General features: G+C 35.2%; 1 protein-coding gene across 1 annotated transcript; it reads left to right on the top strand.

Annotated features, from left to right (window-relative positions):
- Positions 1-1445: 1445 nt before the first annotated feature.
- LOC121412695 (transmembrane prolyl 4-hydroxylase-like) lies at positions 1446-21184 on the top strand. Its single transcript, XM_041605472.1, has 10 exons — positions 1446-1727; positions 2917-2998; positions 6432-6714; positions 8630-8863; positions 10074-10131; positions 11335-11471; positions 14395-14485; positions 15140-15266; positions 15840-15948; positions 20367-21184. Exons 1-10 carry the CDS (start codon positions 1497-1499, stop codon positions 20650-20652), a joined length of 1638 nt encoding a protein of 545 aa, XP_041461406.1. The 5' UTR covers positions 1446-1496; the 3' UTR covers positions 20653-21184.
- Positions 21185-21394: the final 210 nt, after the last annotated feature.

Here is a 21394-nt window from a genome sequence, read left to right as displayed (position 1 = left end):
CACATTCTTACACAACGGGATACAAAAATCACAATTCGTGTTGGCTTACATGCAATGAAGGAGAGGGGGGGGGGGGGGGGGGGAGAAGAAAAAGAAGGAGATCAATATAGATGAGGAATTATTGTTGGAATATTAACCAAATCTTCTTATAAGGGGGTGTATCATTATGCAAGAAATTGCGGCGAGTGAGCGTAGTTAGCGAGTTTTGAAAAAAGTCGCTTCAGTCGCTTAAAATAATATGCATATAATACAGACTGTAGATGATAAGGATAAATTATCAATAACCTAAACGAAAGTAACAGTTATATGCACATCCTGGTTGGTATGCAAATGAGGAGACTGATGACGTCATCCATTCACTATTTCTTTTTATTTTTTTCTATGAAATATTCTAATTTTCTCCTCATTATCAAGTGAAACAGTGATTAATTCCTCCCTGAACATGTGGAATAAGCATTGTTTAATACTGTATGATTCAGTCAAGTCGGTCCCTATGGTCAAATCTGTGAGAAAGGAAACATTGTATAATTCAAACAATAAAGAAAAAAGGAATAGTGAGTGATGGACATCATCCACTGACTTATTTGCATGTCACTTTCTCATCTTACATCCGATTTTGATGAAATTTTCAGTGTTATGCTAGTTTGAATTTTCTCTCTTTATTCAAATCAACCTTTTTTTTAGTTGGACTTGACCTTAAAAGCTGAATTAGCTCTTCCTTTTTTAGGGTGTAAAAATGTAACAAACCAAAATTGCTGCTATTGGAACGGGAGGGGGGGGGGGGGTTATAGACAATTCTTTCAATTGTTTCAAAACTAAATCCATAATGGTCCCTATAAGCAAGCTAGCTATGTCTGACAGTTATTGAACACGTAAGATCATAGTTCTAGTTACATGTACCTGTTCAACACGTACATGTAGCTAGAACTATGATTTTACGAGAAATAATTTAAATATCAGAGTTCATTTAATCTAATTTCAATTTCAATATTCAATTCAATTGTTCCAAAACTAAATCCATAATAGGCTCTACATGATTAGCTATGTCTGACATTTATTTAACAGGTAAATCGTAGCCAGAACTATGATCTCAAGAGCAACAATGTGAATATCAGAGTTCGTATTATTCACTTTTACTTTCAATTCAATTCAATTATTCCAAAATCAAATCCATAATAGGCTCTAAATTATTTATGTCTGACATTTATTGAATAAGGGAAATGGTAGTAAGAACTATGATCTCAAGAGAAACGATGTGAATATCAGAGTGCCCACTGCTGTTTATCGTTAAAATACGCAGCGATTAAACTCCGCTTCAAATATAATTGCTCTCACTTTTTTCATTGTAATCAAACCTACGCTTGAAAACCTCGCCCGCAACGTGAAGGCGCGCCTTGGCGGACGGTGTGCATATATAATATTTTATTAATTGTCATATTGATAAAGATCAAACCAAGCACGAGAGTGACACCTGATGGGACGAGCATACCTGCAAAATGGATTTCAACTTCCTAATGGCAAAGTTATGGTTGATGCTCTGTTTCCTAATGCTCTTTTCTGTAGTAGCCGTTATGTCTGAGGCCGTCGTACTCGGTATCAATGACATCGGTTTAATGAATGAAGGTGTAAGGAAGGACGGGAACGATGTCGATGTTGACAAGACGGGTGACTCCGTGGTCGAAGAAGAAGAGGAGAGAATGATTTTGCATCAGTTGGATCCGGTGGAGGTTAGTTCCTGTTGTTAACTCAATAAATACTTTAAAAAAGAACGGTAGTAGAGTTTTAAAAAAATCAATGTATTACATTAAAGAAAACTAAATGCAGTGCAATATTGGTAACCGTATTTAATGAAACAGAATAGTTATTTTCACCGAATAATTTGTTCTGAGTCAATAAAATACAACGATTTGCTTGTAACAAAAGTCATCGAATCTGCCAATTTCATATGTTATTATATGACACGGTCTACGCTATATAGGCGTATTACCATTTGTTTCGTTTTGTGCATGGTCAGCCCCGCCCCCTCCACACTCATTTAAAAAAGCGGCTTCTGAATAAGAAGAATAGAACTATAAGTCTATAACACATCAGTCTAATTGTTTCGATGCATCATCAACTAAAAGGTAGCAATGAAAATGCACCTGTATGATATTTCTCTACTGTCTCCTTGTTTGCCAATATTTTTACTTTGATTTTTATTTGTAGAAGATATTATTATCTGGGCCTTTTCAGCGCAGTGTTCTTTTTTCTGAATCACCTATTCTCTCCTCACTATTTTATTTATTCTTATGGACCCTCGATGAATTAATACATAGGCATGTTAACTAATTATAGAAGAGAAAACTAATATCCTAAATCGGACTCTGCCACGCATAGCTAGTTCGAAGTATAAAGCGAACGTAGTCTATACTGCGTCTCCATAGCAACGTTGTGACAAGTTGATATTAATTAAACAATGATAGTGATCGAGCTATTTGAGACCAGTTACGTGTATTCGTAATAAAACAACTTTAAACTCTTTTACAACATTTAACACGTGGCCTAAGTCGCATGCCTTGATACTAAAGGGATCGATACTCGATAACAGCAGCGGAAGGTGAAACAATGCAAGAATGGTAAAAGGACTCCCGCTAACTTTGAGCTCTGATTTTCAGTTTTTTTAATGCAATAACAATCATTGCAGAGAGATCATGAATTAACAATGTGTCATACTGCACTTTTCAAAGATCTGTATATTCATTTTACTACAACAATTGAACAGAAGTCAGTCAATAGTTGTTCAGAAATAATCAATATTAGTATTTCAATAAACTTAAAAATACCACCTTGCAAAGATCATAATTATACCACTGTGGTGAAAGCCAGGTTCATAATCTTTTACAGCGTTTATCTCTTTTTGTTTCTCTCAATATATAGATTGGCTACGTAAGGAATGTAGAAGTTTCCCCGGGTAGAACAGTACAGATGAAGACTGTCGCTACTAAACCACCAGTTTTCGGTAAGTTTGAATTTCAAATATTATGTTTATGTTTAGGAATGAAGTATACAAGACAATTAAAGAGATCGATTGATTTCAATGATGGGGGGGGGGGGTATGGAATCTCTATAGACATTGATTTTAAATCATTTCATTGAAAAACAAAATGCATTGCATCGGTCTTGTGAATCTTGAAGATATATTGCACCTTTACCTTGGAAACCAATTTGCTACAATTAAGTAGATTCAATTAAGACTTACGGAAAAACTTTTTACATCATACACAGCCTTTATGAACTGCTCCGTCGTAAGAAAAATATATATACGTCACATTCTATCATAAACAGATTTTTATTCTAACAAGCTCAAAATTTTTGCTCGCATGGGACTTTTCAGAAATTAAATCACACACGCCATAATGCACCCATTTTTATTACGTTTTTTTTTTCCTTTTTTTGTTTCGGGGGGGGGGGGGGGGGTTCATAACGCCACTGGTTTACGTCAAAGGCGATCTTCATTTAAGGATTGAAAATGCCGGTACATCCGATAATGATATATAGAAAGCTAGTCAGCTTTAAAAATATCGCATGCTGATGTCCATCGTATTGTGGGATAATTCAACATATACATCTTTAAAAAAAAATAAAATCATAAATTATAGGCCATACGTGATTATCGAGTCATCTTAATTGAGCGTGATATACGCTCAGACCTTGTCTTTGTCATTGGGAAGACTACCCTGTTTTTTAACAAAACTGAATAAATGAATAAATAAGTATAAAATACAATCCAATCCTCTTTTGTACAATGTGTCTGTTAATGAATACTAAGCATTGTCTTTCGTTTTTCACCACTAAAAAGGCACTAAATGCTTAATATTATGAAAAAATGATATATCGATCATTAAAAATTGGATGTATAAGGGTTTCTTATTTTTCCCATTAGAGATACACATTTTTATTTTCAATATATCATAATTATGTTAAGGGCAAAGCACAACCATATTAAAAAAAATAATATCGTCTTACATCGTAGATATCCAATACTTTGACCTTGAAATGTAACAAATTTTCAAATTAAAGTTCCAAGATTAAGATTCTTTCCAATATTCTATTTCAGATGGGTTAGTCTAAATACTCTCTTTGTTCACTAAACAAGGGTTGAAAGTTTTAAAAATTTAATTACTGACATACTATCACCACCTGCTTGATTTAATGAAAGTCATTCGGCATAAAAACACTTCCCAGTCACCATCATGTTCCTTATAGCATGTTTATTAAATCGATTCATGGCTGTGTACTAATCAGGTTTTTGTACATTATAATACATCTGAATATTATATGCATGATATATATTCATAGCTGTTGAACGTATGCTACTATATATATATTACAGAGATACTATCAAATCTTGTCAGTAATATATTGATTCTTCTATTTATTAATTCATATCGTTATTTAGTAATTTCATTGATTATCATTTTTCATCTAATTATTTATTTATTCATTTGGACGGATTAATCTGTCATGCCTGTCGAATAACAAATAATGCATTTAATAATATATCATTTTTTGACAGGGCTCTGGTTAAAATTGAACACAATATTGATGGGAACGGCCCAAAGATACACACACCCACTGCCACCCAAACGCCACTTGATTAACACGTCTACACACACACACACACACACACACACACCCTCACTCATCCATCGCACTTTTATGCGCACCCACAACAGTGAAAGCAAATCCATATCCATCAAAGCTCTTTACGTTAACGTAATGGTCAATTATCATACATAATGGGTGTGACAGAAACATTACACACACACACCCCCACTCACATACACTCACACATGAAAGAAAGAATCTCACATCATCTATTCTCAACGCTTCCGTTCTCCCCTCTCTCTCTCTTGTTTCTACTCCCCATCTCTCTCTACCGCCTAAAATCCAATTATAAAATTGATAATTATCATCATGACCATTCTACCGAATGTAAAACCATCCATTCATTTATTTGTTCATTCATTCAATCATCCATTTTTTTTTCATTACACTAATGATCACTCATTAAAACAACCTTGGGAAAATATAGTTGGAAGTATATATTCGCACTGTTGATAATTTGAACACATGTCCTTTTTATTTGTATGAAAGCTTTGCCAGGAGCTATATCATTTACCGCTATCGAACAAAGTCATGACCCGTGCCAATGTTTTTACTTTGATGCCTCACCACACAGGAGGTCGGAACTCTTATAATTATGACGATCATTAATATACTGCTGATTTAATCATGAAAATACAATTGTAATTTAAATAAAGGAAATTTCAATGAGGAAAGTCGTGAAATCACAGTAGGGGTGCCACAGGGTTTCTAATTAGTGCCTTGTATGTTTGATTATATTGTTGCAGAATGCGCATCCGAGGGATGAGGTGTGAGGTGGGGTGTGCTCACGGGCCTGATCATTGTATATTCTATTTCAAGCGATAGAAAATGAAAGATATATTTCGTTTTTTTGTTGTTGATAAAATGCAATTATTCGATCAACTAAAGATAGAAAAAACTCCGATTTCAGATGAATTCACAAGCAAGTATGTATGCAATAATGTCCATATGTTATTAATGAATTACGGATTGTAAATACGCGCTTGCTTACGCTCTCAGTTTACGAATGAAGTATGACAGTGCAACGATATTATATATAAGAAAGTAAGCAAACAATAATTATGTTGAAAGTGATGATACGAATTATCATGAATTTTCCAAGGCATTGTTTGGATGCGATGCTTATGACCCTTGTATAAGTGCGCTAATTGGACTAGGTTATTATTACACAGTGAAACGACCTTAAGGCGACCGCACACCTTACGATTGGTCTGCGACCCGATCTATAAAATGTAGTAGAATTTGATGCTAATTGAGACTTGGAATATCTTACTATGTAATGTTCTAAATCATCGCACGAATTCGTATGTTCAAATCTGAGACTATGCAAAAGCGAATGACGTCATAGCAGTCGTACGATTGGCTACGATTTGAAACTAATGTGGTATTTACTCTAAAATAAAGGCTTGTTATTTTTCAAAATGGTTATATTAGTATTCTTTCAATTAATTTCAACCTCAAATAAATCAAAATGTTCCATTCACATTTTCAGAAAATGAGCAAAATGCGATATGTTCCAAAATCGTATTGCGAACAGTCGTATAAGGTGCGCGGTGGCCTTTAGATATAATTTAAGTTAGTGAACAGTCTAACACACTCCTGCTCATACCAGTAATCTTGTTATCGATAATGCTGTCTGAAACTGGGCACTCTAAGTTGTTTACTTGAGGGGTAACGTGAGGGATCAGCGAAAAGCAGAGCATTGCCCAAGGTTTTTAGCGCAATTCTACATGTTCAGTTCAGTATTTACGTAATATGGAACACGATTATCTTTATATCAACAGAAATATTTAATTTATTGACCCCTGAAGAGTGTGACCACATGATAGAGCTTGGTGAAAAGAAGGGGCTTCAGATCAGCAAGACTATCACAGGCAGTTTCATGAAGAAGTATGGTCTTTACGCTGATGACGGGATAACGCTGGTGTACAATGTTTCAGAATGGAATCAGACATTTAATGAATTCGATTCCAATCTTGATGGCTTCATAGATTATAAAGAGCTTCACAGATGCTTACCGGTGCTAAAAGATCGTCATGTTGAACTCACCCTGGCACAAGTAGTCAAGTAAGTTCATATTCGTTGGTTGGTGTTACCCGGTGGCACAAGTAATGAAGTAGTCCATAACGGTGTTAGGTGTTACCCAGGGGCGCAAGTATAGTGAAGTTCATAACATTTTGTGTTACCTAATTACACAAGTAATGAAGTAAATTAAAAAAGACCTGGTGTTACCCTACGGCACAAGTAGTGTAGTAAGTTCATAACGGTGTTTGATGTTACCCAGTGGCACAAGTATAGAAGAAAGTTCATGACGGTGTTTTTGTGTTACGCAATTGCACAAGTATATTGCAGTGAGTCCAAACTTCGCGCGTGTCCATACTTCGCGGACGATCATTATCTCAAAAACTAGCCAGTATCCTTAAAATCTGACATCATCAACGTGAAAAGCGACATGAAATTACCCTTGGGTGAAAGTTTATTTAGGATGAGGTAAGTTTTTATGAAAATATTGGAAAAAGATCGGCAAATTTGTCACCGTTAGCGCCCGTTTTGAAGAAAGCAACAAACATCACGATATCACCATTTTGCAAGCAGAAATCATCAAAATGTGAGTTAAATGTGGTACTAACCGATTCCATAGCTTTTTGCAAGCAATCTGATATAAATATTTCACTTTTTGAGCTTGAGTTTTGTTTAAATCTTCACAAAAGCTTTGGTGCGCGAAGTTAGGTCACACTTTCTGAACGGTTTTCCAGCACAGCCCGCATTCGCCGACCGGAATAGAATTTTGAGATCGCGATACCGGCGAAACCCCTTGACCTACTTTACACTTTCGTCTATGATTTTATAGTTTCCGATCTTGCCGTCAATCATGTGGTAACTATGTCTTGAATTGGTTTTGTATAAATTATGAATAGTTTGTGAACAAATTTAAGCCTGATAAATATTTTTGAAAAGCGCACGAAGTTTGGTTATAAGAGTGTTACACCCCATCATACTAGTGAACTAAATTCACAAAGATTTTTGGTGTTAGGCCATGGCACAATTAGTGAATTTCATAACGTTGTTTAGTGTTTCCAAGTGGCACAAGTAGTGAAGTTCATAACGGTGTTTGCTGTTACCCATTTATATGCAAGCTCGTATTTAAGTAATGTTACGATACTGCAAAAAATAAAAAATTTAAATTTAAATTTTAAAATTTGATTTCCCTTTCTTATATTAGAGGAAATATAACAATCATAAACTAACAAAACATAGATACATATTTATCTTACATCTCTTGAAGTGACAGATCTGAATTTATTTCAAATGATAATATCCAGGTTGGCTGGCACGATTATTTAAATTATTGTCCACAATGCTGGCGATGATTAAATTCATGTTGAAGCACAATGACAAGAGTCACTGTAGCAAGTTGAAATGTCTGTGAAGGCAATGTTGATGATTAAACAGTCAATTTCAGAAATCCATGGGTTGAAAAGCGTTCATTAAAACAGGTTGTTGATCTCGATGAGAACTGAGAATTCCTCTCTCAAAATAACCGCAAACAGTTCTTTGATGGCGTGTAAATAGCTCCACAGAAGATGTTGTATTTCAGTTGGAAATAAACTATGATCTGAAATAAAGTTTGGCGTGAAATTCTAAGTTCTGAACTGATGTGATCTCTTTGAAGAAACTGCCAGCTTATATACAAATTATTCACTATTCTGGAAGCTTTTAGTATTATCTATAAAAAGGGGAAGGTATTTTTCCATGTGTTGTTGCTTAACAAAGAGTTAATTGTGGATTTAAAAATCATATAACACGTTGATGATGATAAGTAAAAATTGTCGACTGCTACGTTCTTGTAATTAAAGTCTCAGTTTCTAAGTCACACTTTTAGAATTCAATTAAATTCTTTATTTATCTTTTATTCAAACTTTATACTTTGTAAAAATTTACTCTTTGTTAAACTGCCTCCTGGTTCTTATTTCTTTTAAAGGCTTATGGTAGATCTTGACCTAGACTCTGACTCAAATGGTCTCCTTAACCTCAACGAGTTTTACGCAATGATGACTAGGAGCCTGGATGATCTCGTTACCCAGTGGTTGGAGAAACTTGAAACAAACGAAATAAAAACCGAGGAAAAGGTTAGAGGTCGAGATAGGGTCAGTGATCAAACTTGGCTTTTCTTTCTCACTTCAGATGACCAACTTTTGAAAGAGCTTCCATACAGGTGAACACTCAAAATGTATAGCGCCATTTTCCATTTTAGATAACTGCACATGCGTTATGCATGTCTCTTAAATTAATATGCAAGTAAAATATCGTCCACTATTGAAGAAATCCTCTTTGACAATCCTTAATGGCGTTTTCAGATTTTTAGTCATACATTATTGTGTTTAAGTTTTCAGAAAGTTCTTCTGTTTCAATGTTTTTTTATTACTTTATACAAATATATTGCTTTATATCTTTCTCTTCCATTTTAACCTACAAAGCAGAATCATCGAAGTAGAAATCAAAGAGCAAAAAGAAAAGAAAAACGAGAAACTTACAGTTTTAAACGGGTAATATCGATACAAGCCAAACACAATTATATACCATCATTACATAATGATTAGTTCAGTACATGTAAGTATAAATAAATTGAATAAACAGAGACGCAAATTTCGTATAAAAAACACAATTGATTTCGATGCAAAAAAATCACAGAAAAAAAGAAAAATGAGAGTATTCTAAAGCAAACGTTGGAAAAGGAGGATTTGGATTTCAGGGAGGATTCACTCATCATGCTCATGGACTTGATTATATTGCTGAAGAAATATGTGAACATTTAAGCATATCCCTAGCTAGATCAATAGTACTTCGGTCCTTGAAAAAAAAACAATTATCTATTCTTGACAATGTCATTCCATTGTAGGCATTGGTTCAATACCAATACTATGTATGTTTTGCATGAAATGGACATATAGGGGTGGTGCTATTTACAGGTAGGGCAGGGGTGATTGCTTCTATGACTTTTAAAATACGTGTAGTGAAAATGGCGAAAAGAGGAAATCATAGAGAAAAAGCGGAAGAAAACTGGAGAATAGTGTCAAAATAGACGGAATTTTTCGTGTAACTTTATTAACTTTATGTTAACCAGGTCATGCAGGTAATTCAATTGACAAAAAATAGGTAGTCTCTCCCCTCTGTCTCGAATACCACTGACACAACCTAGTCTTCTGTGCGAACCCTTCACTCGAGTTGAGAGGTATGAATGGAGAGCCTCCAATGAATAATGTAAGAAGACATTTCGTATTATGAATATCCATTTCTCTATCATAAAGTTTTAATCAGCATGGTAAGGTCTTTATGCATGGATTAGGCATCACCCTGCATCGATCTCAACGTAATGTTAAAACCACCATTACTAACAATTTATTTAACATTCTTTTTTTTTCTAGAATAGCGACATTAACAGGTCTCCACTCTGATATAGTTCGGTCAAGCGAAAGCATACAGGTAAGCATTGGTAATTTAATGGAATATTCATCAAAAGAAATTTTTGGCATATATAGCTTGACAAAAAAATATATCGAATATACTACCCCATCCCCAATATGTACACACATAGATTCACACACACAACCACCCCCACACACTCACACATTTATACACACACACACTAACATAAATATATTATATATATTTGGGAAGGAGAGGGGCGCGCAAATTAAACACTTCAAATTTACGTGAAGCAATGTGTCAGAAAAATTTCCCCAAAAAAGCAATATGTATATCTTGTAGATCTCGATTGGATAACAAGAAGAGCCTCTCAGTGATAAAACTTATTTGTATGTTATTTTGATCATTTTTTTCAACACATCATTTACTTATGTCTAGTATTTAATCCATAATTATGAATAAAGTGTCACTTTGCAGTAAGGAAATTACGACATACCCCCCTCCTCTATAAACTTACATGTACGTGTGAGTATGATGAATTTTACAACCCAGCATTTAAACCCTATTAGTTAGCGATGTTCCAAGTATGTCTTGAGCAATGCTTACCCCTATTTTACACAAAAACGTAAACATTAGCCTTGATAGACGCTCATACAGTATACAAAACTTGACAAGTGCATATATAGTGAATGCATGGGTTTATTTCCAATTCGTCTACTATCATTTGGTCTACCATCAGTTCGTCCACTCACCACATGGTCAACTTTCATTTAGTCTAATGCAATTCCGTCTAATAGCCGGTTGGTCCAATTGCCATTTAATCCATATACAATTTGGTCTCATTGGACTAGGTGTTAAATTGTGCAAAATGAATGAAAATGAAATGGATATTAGACCAAATAGTTACGAGACGAAATGGTTATAGACGAAATGGTGATTATGAGTGATATGATTGGACCAAATGATTGTTAGATTAAATTGGCAAGTTATCCTTAGACTCATCTTTACATTCTAAAATGGGTTTACCCAATATTGGGTAACATATGAACATGCATTTTTGCTGAGTAAAATGATACCAAATACTTTGTAAATTTTACGCAATGTTGCGTTGAAATTCACCCTCAAAACATACATTTTGCCCAATATGGGGGTAAAAAAATACATAGCGAACATGCATGTTCCCTATCTACCCCCAAAATGGATAATTTTTTACTCATTTTTTCAAGATATGTGTTCCCTAATTTGATTGGTTAAGAGCAGGTTGCGCGCTACTATCCTGGAGGCTATTACCACGCCCACTACGACTCTTCACCAATCGATCCCTCCACCAGCTGTATTCAAAGTATGATGACTCTGGAGAACGTTAGTCATCTTCATCCGAAAGGAAGGATATGCAGGTAAGACTCAATTTGAAAATCGAATTCCCTTTTTTTTCTCAAAATCAAAATAATTTTTAAGCTACTGAAATTCTTCAATCTGATTGGTCGATATAGAAGTTGTATATTTGTTATCATAACTAGTCTTTGTGAAAATGGTACCCAGATATATTCCGGACAATGGACTTCATTTTATAGGGTCTCTTTAATCAGTTCCTTGGTACCTCATGCAAAATCCTTTGAAATAAAGATTTAAAAAGACACACACACACTCTCTCTCACACCCACACCCGATCACATATACACACACCCTGAGCTTATTTCAAATTAATAAGTATCCTAAAACAAATAAGTAATTACTGAAATCCTTAAATTGGCAACGCGATTAAAAGCTCAAACGCTCTACAATTTACATGCAAATTATATTTGTTGTACCTTTAAAGACAGTTTCTATCAATCTCTATTATTGTATTATTCCTAATCTTCAAAATTGTTTTGAGGTGGGGGGAGTAAATACTGTTGCCAAATTGAAAATTAATAAAGGATCCGAACTGTCCTTGATGAGATTACAGCAGTGAATTCTCACTAATAATCCTATGGTTAAAGTACATTGACAATGTTACTTCAAAAGAGGGTTCTTGTTGCCCAGTTATTAATTTATTGTTTGGGATAATGACAAGAAAAAATGTAATCATAAAAAATACGTCAATTCCCCCTCCCGTCAATTGCTAAATATTTCAAAGAAACGAAAGGAAATGAGCAATGGGGAGGGATGATATAAGTAAGAAGATTAGAATAATAACAATTACAATACTTAATTCACTAAATTTCAATGTTGATGTCATCATTTCAATATACTGAAGTCATGAACATTATACTGGCTCAGGTATAGATCTAAACTCACCGAAGTATGAGCGAATTAACGGTATGCTAAGGGATTACACTACAATGGTAGTGTTAGTTTCATTGCGATTAGAATTACACTTCGAAATATGTATTATTTAGGTCTGTACTGTATTTGTACAAAGGCACATTGATTGTTAAGTCACTTTTACGTAAAGGGTCAGTCCTTTTCCGTTTGATGAAATACAATTAATGTCTCCTATGAGAGCAATCAATTGTTCATGAAAGGAATGTTCCAAGATGTCCTCTTTTTAAAAGGGAATTAGATATTGTTCATAAAGCACCACTCGTGATAGCCTGAATCTAAATGCACGAAAAAATTCTCTGTTTTAAAGGTATGCACAGCATTAGAGGTCAATTGGGACAATTTTCCATTGTTCCACTAAACTGATTTGCCATAAGCCTAAATTTTGGACGTTAGTTTTGTTTTAATTTGGACCACGCCTTCCCTTTCCCTGATGGATCTAATTCAATTAAAGGGTTTAGGAGAAAGATTGATTAAATGTATGACTAGAGGGTAATAGACACCCATCTGTCGTATGACACCTACTCCAACAACCTGATTACCAGCCAAATCTGTATTGACGTGTGTTCACTTATGTTTGTTATGATAAGAAAATCACAATTTCTAATACGGCTTTGCTATTAGCCAATCAAATTGAATGATTTCAGTAGCTTATGTTATTGCATATTTGTTATAACACGTTTTGTGAAACGGGCCCCAGATCGGGGCAATACTCATGACCGATTATGAATAAACATCACTGAACCTTGCCAACATGTAGAATAATTTATTAATGTGATCATCGTGCAATCATTAAGTGTTTTACATGTGTACCTCAAATTTGATGAAGGATGACAGTTTATTATTATGTCGAGCCAAACGTTTGACGAATAAAAAAGGTGATGGATTTTTCAATTAGTCAAGTGGATTATTAAATTCGGTCGAATGCAAATAAAGTTGCATTATTTTTCATGTGCGTTGCTGGCTGCATATACACCTCTTGGTAAATAGCTCATGTTTGAATTATCAAATATTTGCATATTGAAAAAGGAATTCATCAAATGTAATGACAACTGTAAGAATTAAACCTACTTTATGTGGCACCTAATGTGGTGTTCCTAATAATTCGCATTTCTTTTAGAACTATGAGGTCATAAAAATGATTGAAACGTAGTTGCAGTAAACATTGATTTCACTAAAAAAAATCTGTAAAACAAACCGCCCTTTCACACGGTAAAAATATCGTGATTTGAATGATTCCAGTGAAAAATAAAGCTAATGACGAATACTTAGCACGTGTGAAACCAAACTAGCCCATGATTAGAATCACGAAAGGTAATCACAGTCACAATTACAATAGCAATCGTCATTACAATGATGATTCAAGATTAACGCGTGAAAAGGCCCTCGTTTGGTTTCACATCTGCTAAAAATTCGTCAGTAGCCTTGTTCACTGGAAGCATCATTCAAATAACGATTTTTTTTACCGTGTGAAAGGGCGGTATATCACATTGGATCTAGACCTGATACAGTTTATACATCAGCTGCACTTTGTGGAATATTAAAGTCTAACATGAAAACGATCATACTATAGATCGCCAACACAAATATGCAAATTGGACTGTATGTAATTATATTTTGAAAAAATACCCGACATTTGACTCTAATCCAATGCTTATGATATTTTCTCCTCAATTACATAATATCTCCTAGATTCTTGTGATGCATTATTTTCATTTATGCAAACAGACACCTTTTTGTCATTTTTATTAGACTCTGTATGAACTCATTTTGAAATCGTTGGCACAACTGCAGGCGTATTGGTCTTATGATTATTGTAAACCGTATGGACTGAAGCAAAATAATGTGATGACAATGATTGAGCGTTTCCGCAAGAAATTCTAAATGATGGGCCTCTAATTCCTCAATCTGACAATATGGATCGCTTTAAGATAAAAACTTTCTAAAAATCAAATTTAGATTCCTTCAACTTGTCTTTAGAAATAATTTTATTTATGAATAAAACATTTTGAACAGGTTCATCACCATAATGACATACTTAACAGACGTGGATGAAGGGGGCGAGACGGCATTTCCCTATGCTAATAATGACACATATAGTTCTGAGGTAATTTCTTGACGTATATGATTTTTCTAAATCAGGGTTATATTAATCAAAGTTTTAAAGTACAAACTTAGCATGTAATACAACGATTTGTAACGACACTACAACACGAAAACGGAAGATTCATTCAAGAAGGCGATACTTTGATTTCGTATTTTATTCAGTCCAATCGAATCCAATTAATATTAATAACTGGCACGTTATGAATTGCTGAATTGTTTTATTGTCAACGTATGTCACAAAAAATGGCGACTTTCACGGAGTTTCCAAAGGCAGGGTTACCAGCGGCGTATTGAGCGAAACATTTTGAAGGGGCCAGATATGGCGGATATAGCAAAATTCCTAAAAGACGAGAGCAAGCGAAGCGAGCGGACAAAAATGTTGACCTTTTTATCATAAAAATCAAGTTTTTAAATAAATTTTGAAATAGTATTCAGAGAGTAATTTTCCCCTTTCCTATTTATGTTACCCCACTTTCTTGTCGTGAAAGTCCACCTCTAAGCCAATGACAGCTATATAGTTAGAGTTTTAACCGAAATATCATTTATGAGTAAATTTGCTTAATGACAAAGTAACATCGGAAGATGTAATAGATGAAATCAATATTATAAGAGTGTATTTGTCCATGATTAAACAAAAAAATCTTGACTCATTCAGGTTGCCCAGGAGCAAGATTGGAGAGTGACAGACCTAAAGAACCATTGCCACGACGCCAACCTCGTCATACACCCCGCCAAGGGAAAGACTGTTATGTGGTATAATCATCATATAGACCCCGAAACAGGTATATAGTGGTTCCTTCACACCCTGAACTCCCGATTCAAGTATATTTTTATGTGTTTCCAGACTTGGTGGCCCGAATTCATAAAGGTGGTTTCGTTACCATGGTTAGATACGCCATCTTATTCATGAGTCCACTGTTTTTATTCATGAGTCCACTCTTAAACAGTGGACTCCTGAATGAAATAGCGTATCCAACCATGGTAACATGATGTTATGGGATGTTTAGTGATACTTGATTACTCTTAAATTTTATGAACTAGATCCATGAACTTCCAATATTATGTTACTTTGTAATTCAACTTGGTCAAAGTTAATTGACCATAACTGACATTTGACCTTGGTCGTGTGGCCTGGAACTCAAGCAAGATATCTATAGTGATACTTGATTAACCTTATGTCCAAGTTTCATGAACTATGGTCCATACTCTAAGTTATGATGTCATTTCAAAAACTTAACCTTCGGTTGAGATTTGATGTTGATGCCGCCACCGTCGGAAAAGCGGCGCCTATAGTCTCGCTCTGCTATGCAGGCGAAAAAAAGGGTTCAGAAAACGTATTCATTTAAATGTTGCAGGATGGCTTGGAAATCCAAATAACTATTCTTTACACGGTGGATGTGAGGTCACTCGTGGTGTCAAGTGGATAGCGAACAACTGGATAGCCGTTGATGACATTTACAGCCGGTGAGAATTATTTTTTTTGTCCTATATAATCAGCAAAATATTATATATGGGCAATTCCATGGAAAATGTTCACTTTAGAGAAAAAATGAAGTTTCAGATTTCACTCAAGCAGTAAAATTTTCTTAAAAAGTAATCTATAAAGTCTCAATTTCCAATAGAAAAATCGCAATATTGATATAATTTGGTAGTTTTTTCCATCATCAAAAAATAGAATGGTATATTGCAAAATGTAAAAAAATGTGGCTATTTTTTAACAATTCATCTTTTCTGTCTCTACTAAAAGCAAACAAGGTCCCAGAGGTCTCTTTTAACTTTTGAATAGTTGATTAATGTTTAAATCAACAGAAAATAATTGTTAAATTTTATGCCATTCATCAATTTTACAGAAATCTGTCTTCAGATTTGTGTGATTTCTTTACCATTATCAGTGTCATGTCCGTTACGTTTTTCACTTAAAGTTTTCACAGCTTACAGGAAATTTGTCTAAAGGTACTGCAGATTCAGATTCTATGTTAGAATTAAACCCCCTACCATGTGTAGCAATCATTTTCCCTTACCATTTATCATTTTCATGAAAATGGCGTAACGGACATGACAATTCGCGTAACGGACATGACGCCTTATATATGGCAAATGGCAGCATTTACAAAAACAAAATATTAGGCTCAGTGTCACAGACTGAGGTTAGTCTCAATTGTTTGAGGATAGCTGAATGTAATATTTCCTAGAATCTGCATGTCATTCAAGCTATTTTTAGAAGTTGGTGAATGATGAAAGTTCAGCTCTTGTTCTGGTAGATTTTTCTGAGAATTAACGGTATGTTACATAATATTAGGATAAGATGCAGCTAGATCTGGCAACATACTCAGATCACAATCTGCATCATTCGTGTTTGAACAAACATTTGATTATCTGAGGTTCTTGCACTGACAGTTTGGAGCATGATAAAACTCCAACTTGTGAATTAATGATCATTGATGATATTACTTCAAAGTATCTGACTTACACCAACCTCAACATGTACTTCTTCAGTGATGGCATGGGATCACATTTAAAAGCAAGTTTGTATTCGGATATCTGTGTTTCATGATGTACATGTAGCTCTATGAATCCATGAATCTACAGTGGCACTTCTTTGCAGTATCACAAAGCAAAGGGGCCGTGGAAAGAATGTGGCGCGATCAATAAATTATGTCATAGTATTTTGGTCAGCCATAATAACGATTTGAATGATGTATCTTCAACTGTACACAAGCAGCGCGGACAATACAACAAAATTACATATAGATACAGCCACGTTTGTCAGCAAGCAAGATTGTAAGATTTAGAACATCCAAGATTTGATGAAAGGATGATACTCAGGATGATAGTTATTTTGAATGAAAAAAAAATCTCAGAAGCTATTTACAAGCATTCCGATTACCTTTCAACTCGTACATAATCGATAATGAAAGACCGCTTTCCAGGTACTGCTATTAAATTTTAATACCATTTTTTGTAATCTTAAAACTGACATTAATACTAGTACATATTCTTTATCATACAATACATTCCATAATATGTTCTTCTTGGATTTATACAGGTCTGGTAAATTTTGTTTTCTTCTCACAAAAAAAGAGATTTGGTCTTCTCAGTGTGTCGTAGTGGTACGATAAATGTTGTATTCAATATAAAATTATCACTTAGGCTATAGCTATTAATTTAATGATACCTGCTAATAATATCTACATATTTTTCATTAGATTGTCAGTAAAGGTACTTTGCTGTTACATAATTACATTCATTATTGATATTTCTTCCATTTTCAAACTAAGAAGTGCTGATGAAGTTCACTTCATAAGGGTGTCATGTCCGTTACGCTAGTATATTATCAAATATTAGGGCATGAATAAAAAATAATCTTTTCTATCAACTTTTTTTCCTTTAATTAGGTGTGGCGGATGGTAGTAACTGGAAAATACTCATTAACTGTTGTTAACCGGTGTAAAATAAATTTTTCTAAATATTTTTTTGTTTTATAAATATTGTACAAAAAGACCCCCTCTCAAATTGCAAAATAATAGGAGATATTACAGATTACCAGTTATGATATGTGTCTCTAACCTCTAGCCTTAACATGTAAACAATTAGACTTGTACCGTATCTTGTAATAAAATAATTATATTCGCTTACAAAAAGTGGACAAAACTGTCATGTCCGTTACGCTTCGTGTGTCATGTCCGTTACGCTACATTTTGAGCTCGGAATACAGAATGCACTGCAAAACTGTTGTTAAACACTATTTTATGGATAGAGCATGGTCTTAAGGTTAAATTAACACCAATGTCAGGTGCATGCAATCTAAGAATTCACAGGAATTTTGATAAGCAATAGGAGGTAAAAATGCTTCGTCCATTTCGTGTCATGTCCGTTACGCTCACAAAGAGTGCAATTTCTCCGCAACTGTTCAATGAAACGATTTGAAATGTTATGTGTATGTAACTGATACTTGAATGTGTCTGATAAGCTTAGTAACAATTATCAAAAGACTGCTAATTCTACTGTATAAACATTTGAATTACAAAAATTTGTCTGAACGTCATGTCCGTTACGCTGGAATTGACCATATACATTACATAATAATAATAGCTGGATTTATATTGCCTGAGGATACAAAGCGCTTACTATTATTACCCCGCTTTAGCTCGAGCTACCATCACCAGCGCTCAGTGCATGCAAGAAACTAGAGATGCTCGGCGGGTCAAGCAGCCGACCACATGTATCCCCCGAACCTACCGCGTCATCCGTCATTGCGATATATAGAGCTCATCCAGAAATTTGACCAAAAAATACAATCATCATGGCGACAATGACCCTAGTATGCAGTTCTCCCAAGTCCATCTACCATCCAAGTTTGGTCGAAAAGTGAATTATGGTTGCGGAGAAAGAGTCTTTCATGTTAACTTCAACGTTGACCTGAAAATGACCTTTGACCTCACCATGTGACCTCTGACTGCAGCATAACATGCAGGTCCCCCAAGTCAATCTACCATCCAGGTTTGGTTGAAAAGTGACTAACGGTTGCAGAGTTAGGTGTCATAAGAGTGTCTTGCATGTGACTTTAACATTGACCTGAAAATGACCTTTGACCTTACCATGTGACCTCTGACTGCAGCATAACATGCAGGTCCCCCAAGTCAATCTACCATCCAGGTTTGGTTGAAAAGTGACTAACGGTTGCAGAGTTAGGTGTCATAAGAGAGTCTTGCATGTGACTTTAACATTGACCTGAAAATGATCTTTGACCTTACCATGTGACCTCTGACTGCATCTATCACCCAAGTTTGGTTGAAAAGTGACTTACAGTTGAGGAGTTAGTCCCCAAGTCCATCTATCACCCAAGTTTGGTTGAAAAGTGACACGGTTGCGGAGTTAAGTGTCATAAGAGTGTTCCCCAAGTCCATCTATCACCCAAGTTTGGTTGAAAAGTGACTTACGGTTGCGGAATCAGTCCCCAAGTGCATATATCACCCAAGTTTGGTTGAAAAGTGACTTACGGTTGCAGAGTTAGGTGTCATAAGAGAGTCTTGCATGTAAACTTTAATGTTGAACTGAAAATGACCTTTGACCTTACCATGTGACCTCCGCCCACACCAAAATTAATAGGCTTCTTCGCTATGGATTTGGCCTCGTTGCGCCGCCGCGGCGGCGCGACGAGGCCAAATCCATAGTATCCTCCGAACTCTGTTCGGGGGATACAATAATCCTGCCGGGTACCAATCCACCTCACCTGGGTCGATTGCATATATCCACACCCATCCAAAGTATAAGATTGATTATAATTAATTGCTTAGTGTTTCATCGAATCGAAATTTATTACGCAGGTTGACGAAATCACAATTAGTTGACCAACAAGTTGTATATAGAAAAGTATACATGTATATTTATCCGAAAGTCAATCTAAGATAATAACTAAACCACATATTTCGCTTTCAATTAATTTTGAACATACGCAAACAACGTTACGGTATAGTAAACACTCGTTACCGTACAAACAAGTGAATTATCACGTGCATTGTATTTATGAATCAAGGCAATGCAATAATATTTTTTTTTCCTTTTTTCATGATCTTGATTAAGAATTTTTGTAATTTATATAATGAAAAATTATAAATTACAATTACCTTTCCGAGATATTATTCCCTTTATCAGATTCATATCAACTTCGAATACAAACTTTGGTGATGTGATCTGATCTGGGCAATGTATATCTACTAAGGCCTGTCCATTGTGGTCTCTTGCAAAACGACCACAGAATGCCACAAGCTCAGCTATGACGGGTAATTTACCTTTTAAACTGCCCTATCTGAATAGCATTTTATTTTCTAATACATAACACATGTGACATCATTACATGAAACTGAATTTTGCATTTGCAGACAAATGAAGTTCCATAAGAAATATTTCGAGAAGCATACACCATCATCGAAGTCGACACAGGCAATGGCTACAGATGAGGTATCGAGGACTGGCGAGGAGCCACTTACCAGCACATCGGCTGATGATATCAATGCTGCAACTTCTTCAGATCCGTCAATCGTAGCGTCAGAGAAAACTGAAGGGCAACGTGAGGGCGCTTTCCAAGATAGAAAACTAACAGATGCTCCCGTTGATGAATCCCATGATACATCTATACGATCTGATGGTGTAAAGGGGGAACTCTAATCATGTCGGGATCTAGACATGGGTATACACACACACACCCTCACTCACACACACACATATATATATATATATGGATAAGATAAGACCCATTGAATGCTCCAGCACTCATGTAAACCGGTGTAAAATTATCGATCAAAGTCGAAAGAAATCGCTGAGAAACTCACTAATCACCACCGAAATAAGAACTGAATAAGAAGTGACTTTCAAATATTGTGTCATTTTGCAGCTTTTGAATGTTGACCTAGCCCTATATTTCAAGGCACTGCACATCCATTTGAACCATAATCATATAATTGTAGGGTATCATTTTAAAGAGAATTAAATGCTCTATTCATTGATATCAATTACGCATTGACATATACTAAAATCGAGGAGAGATTATCGAGCAAAGTCAGATTTCCAAACTTTTTTTGTTGAGGATTTTAGATTCCGGGCTGGTGTTAAATCAACATCGGAGTTTTTGCAGTGAAGGAGCCACGGCCCTGGGAAGCGGGGGTCTTTCGATGGGAACCACAGCATCACCTTGTGCCTTGTTACCTATCCACTTTTGTCTTTTAGCACCTTCACTCTCTTATGTACATATATTATATCGTGGATCTCTAGTTAGATCATTAATTGTGCAATATTGAAAATTCCATACCAAAATATATAGCAACTAGCTTTGCCCTCCAGTCAAGATCAATGTGGTAAAAAAAAAACTCCATGGAACTTATGTCCAAGTTTTATGAACCAGACCAATATC

This window comes from Lytechinus variegatus, chromosome 4, assembly GCF_018143015.1.
Source record: "Lytechinus variegatus isolate NC3 chromosome 4, Lvar_3.0, whole genome shotgun sequence".
In the NCBI taxonomy this organism is placed as follows: Eukaryota; Metazoa; Echinodermata; class Echinoidea; order Temnopleuroida; family Toxopneustidae; genus Lytechinus; species Lytechinus variegatus.
The sequence above is the reverse complement of the archived record's forward strand: the minus strand, read 5'-3'. Positions and strand labels throughout refer to the sequence as shown.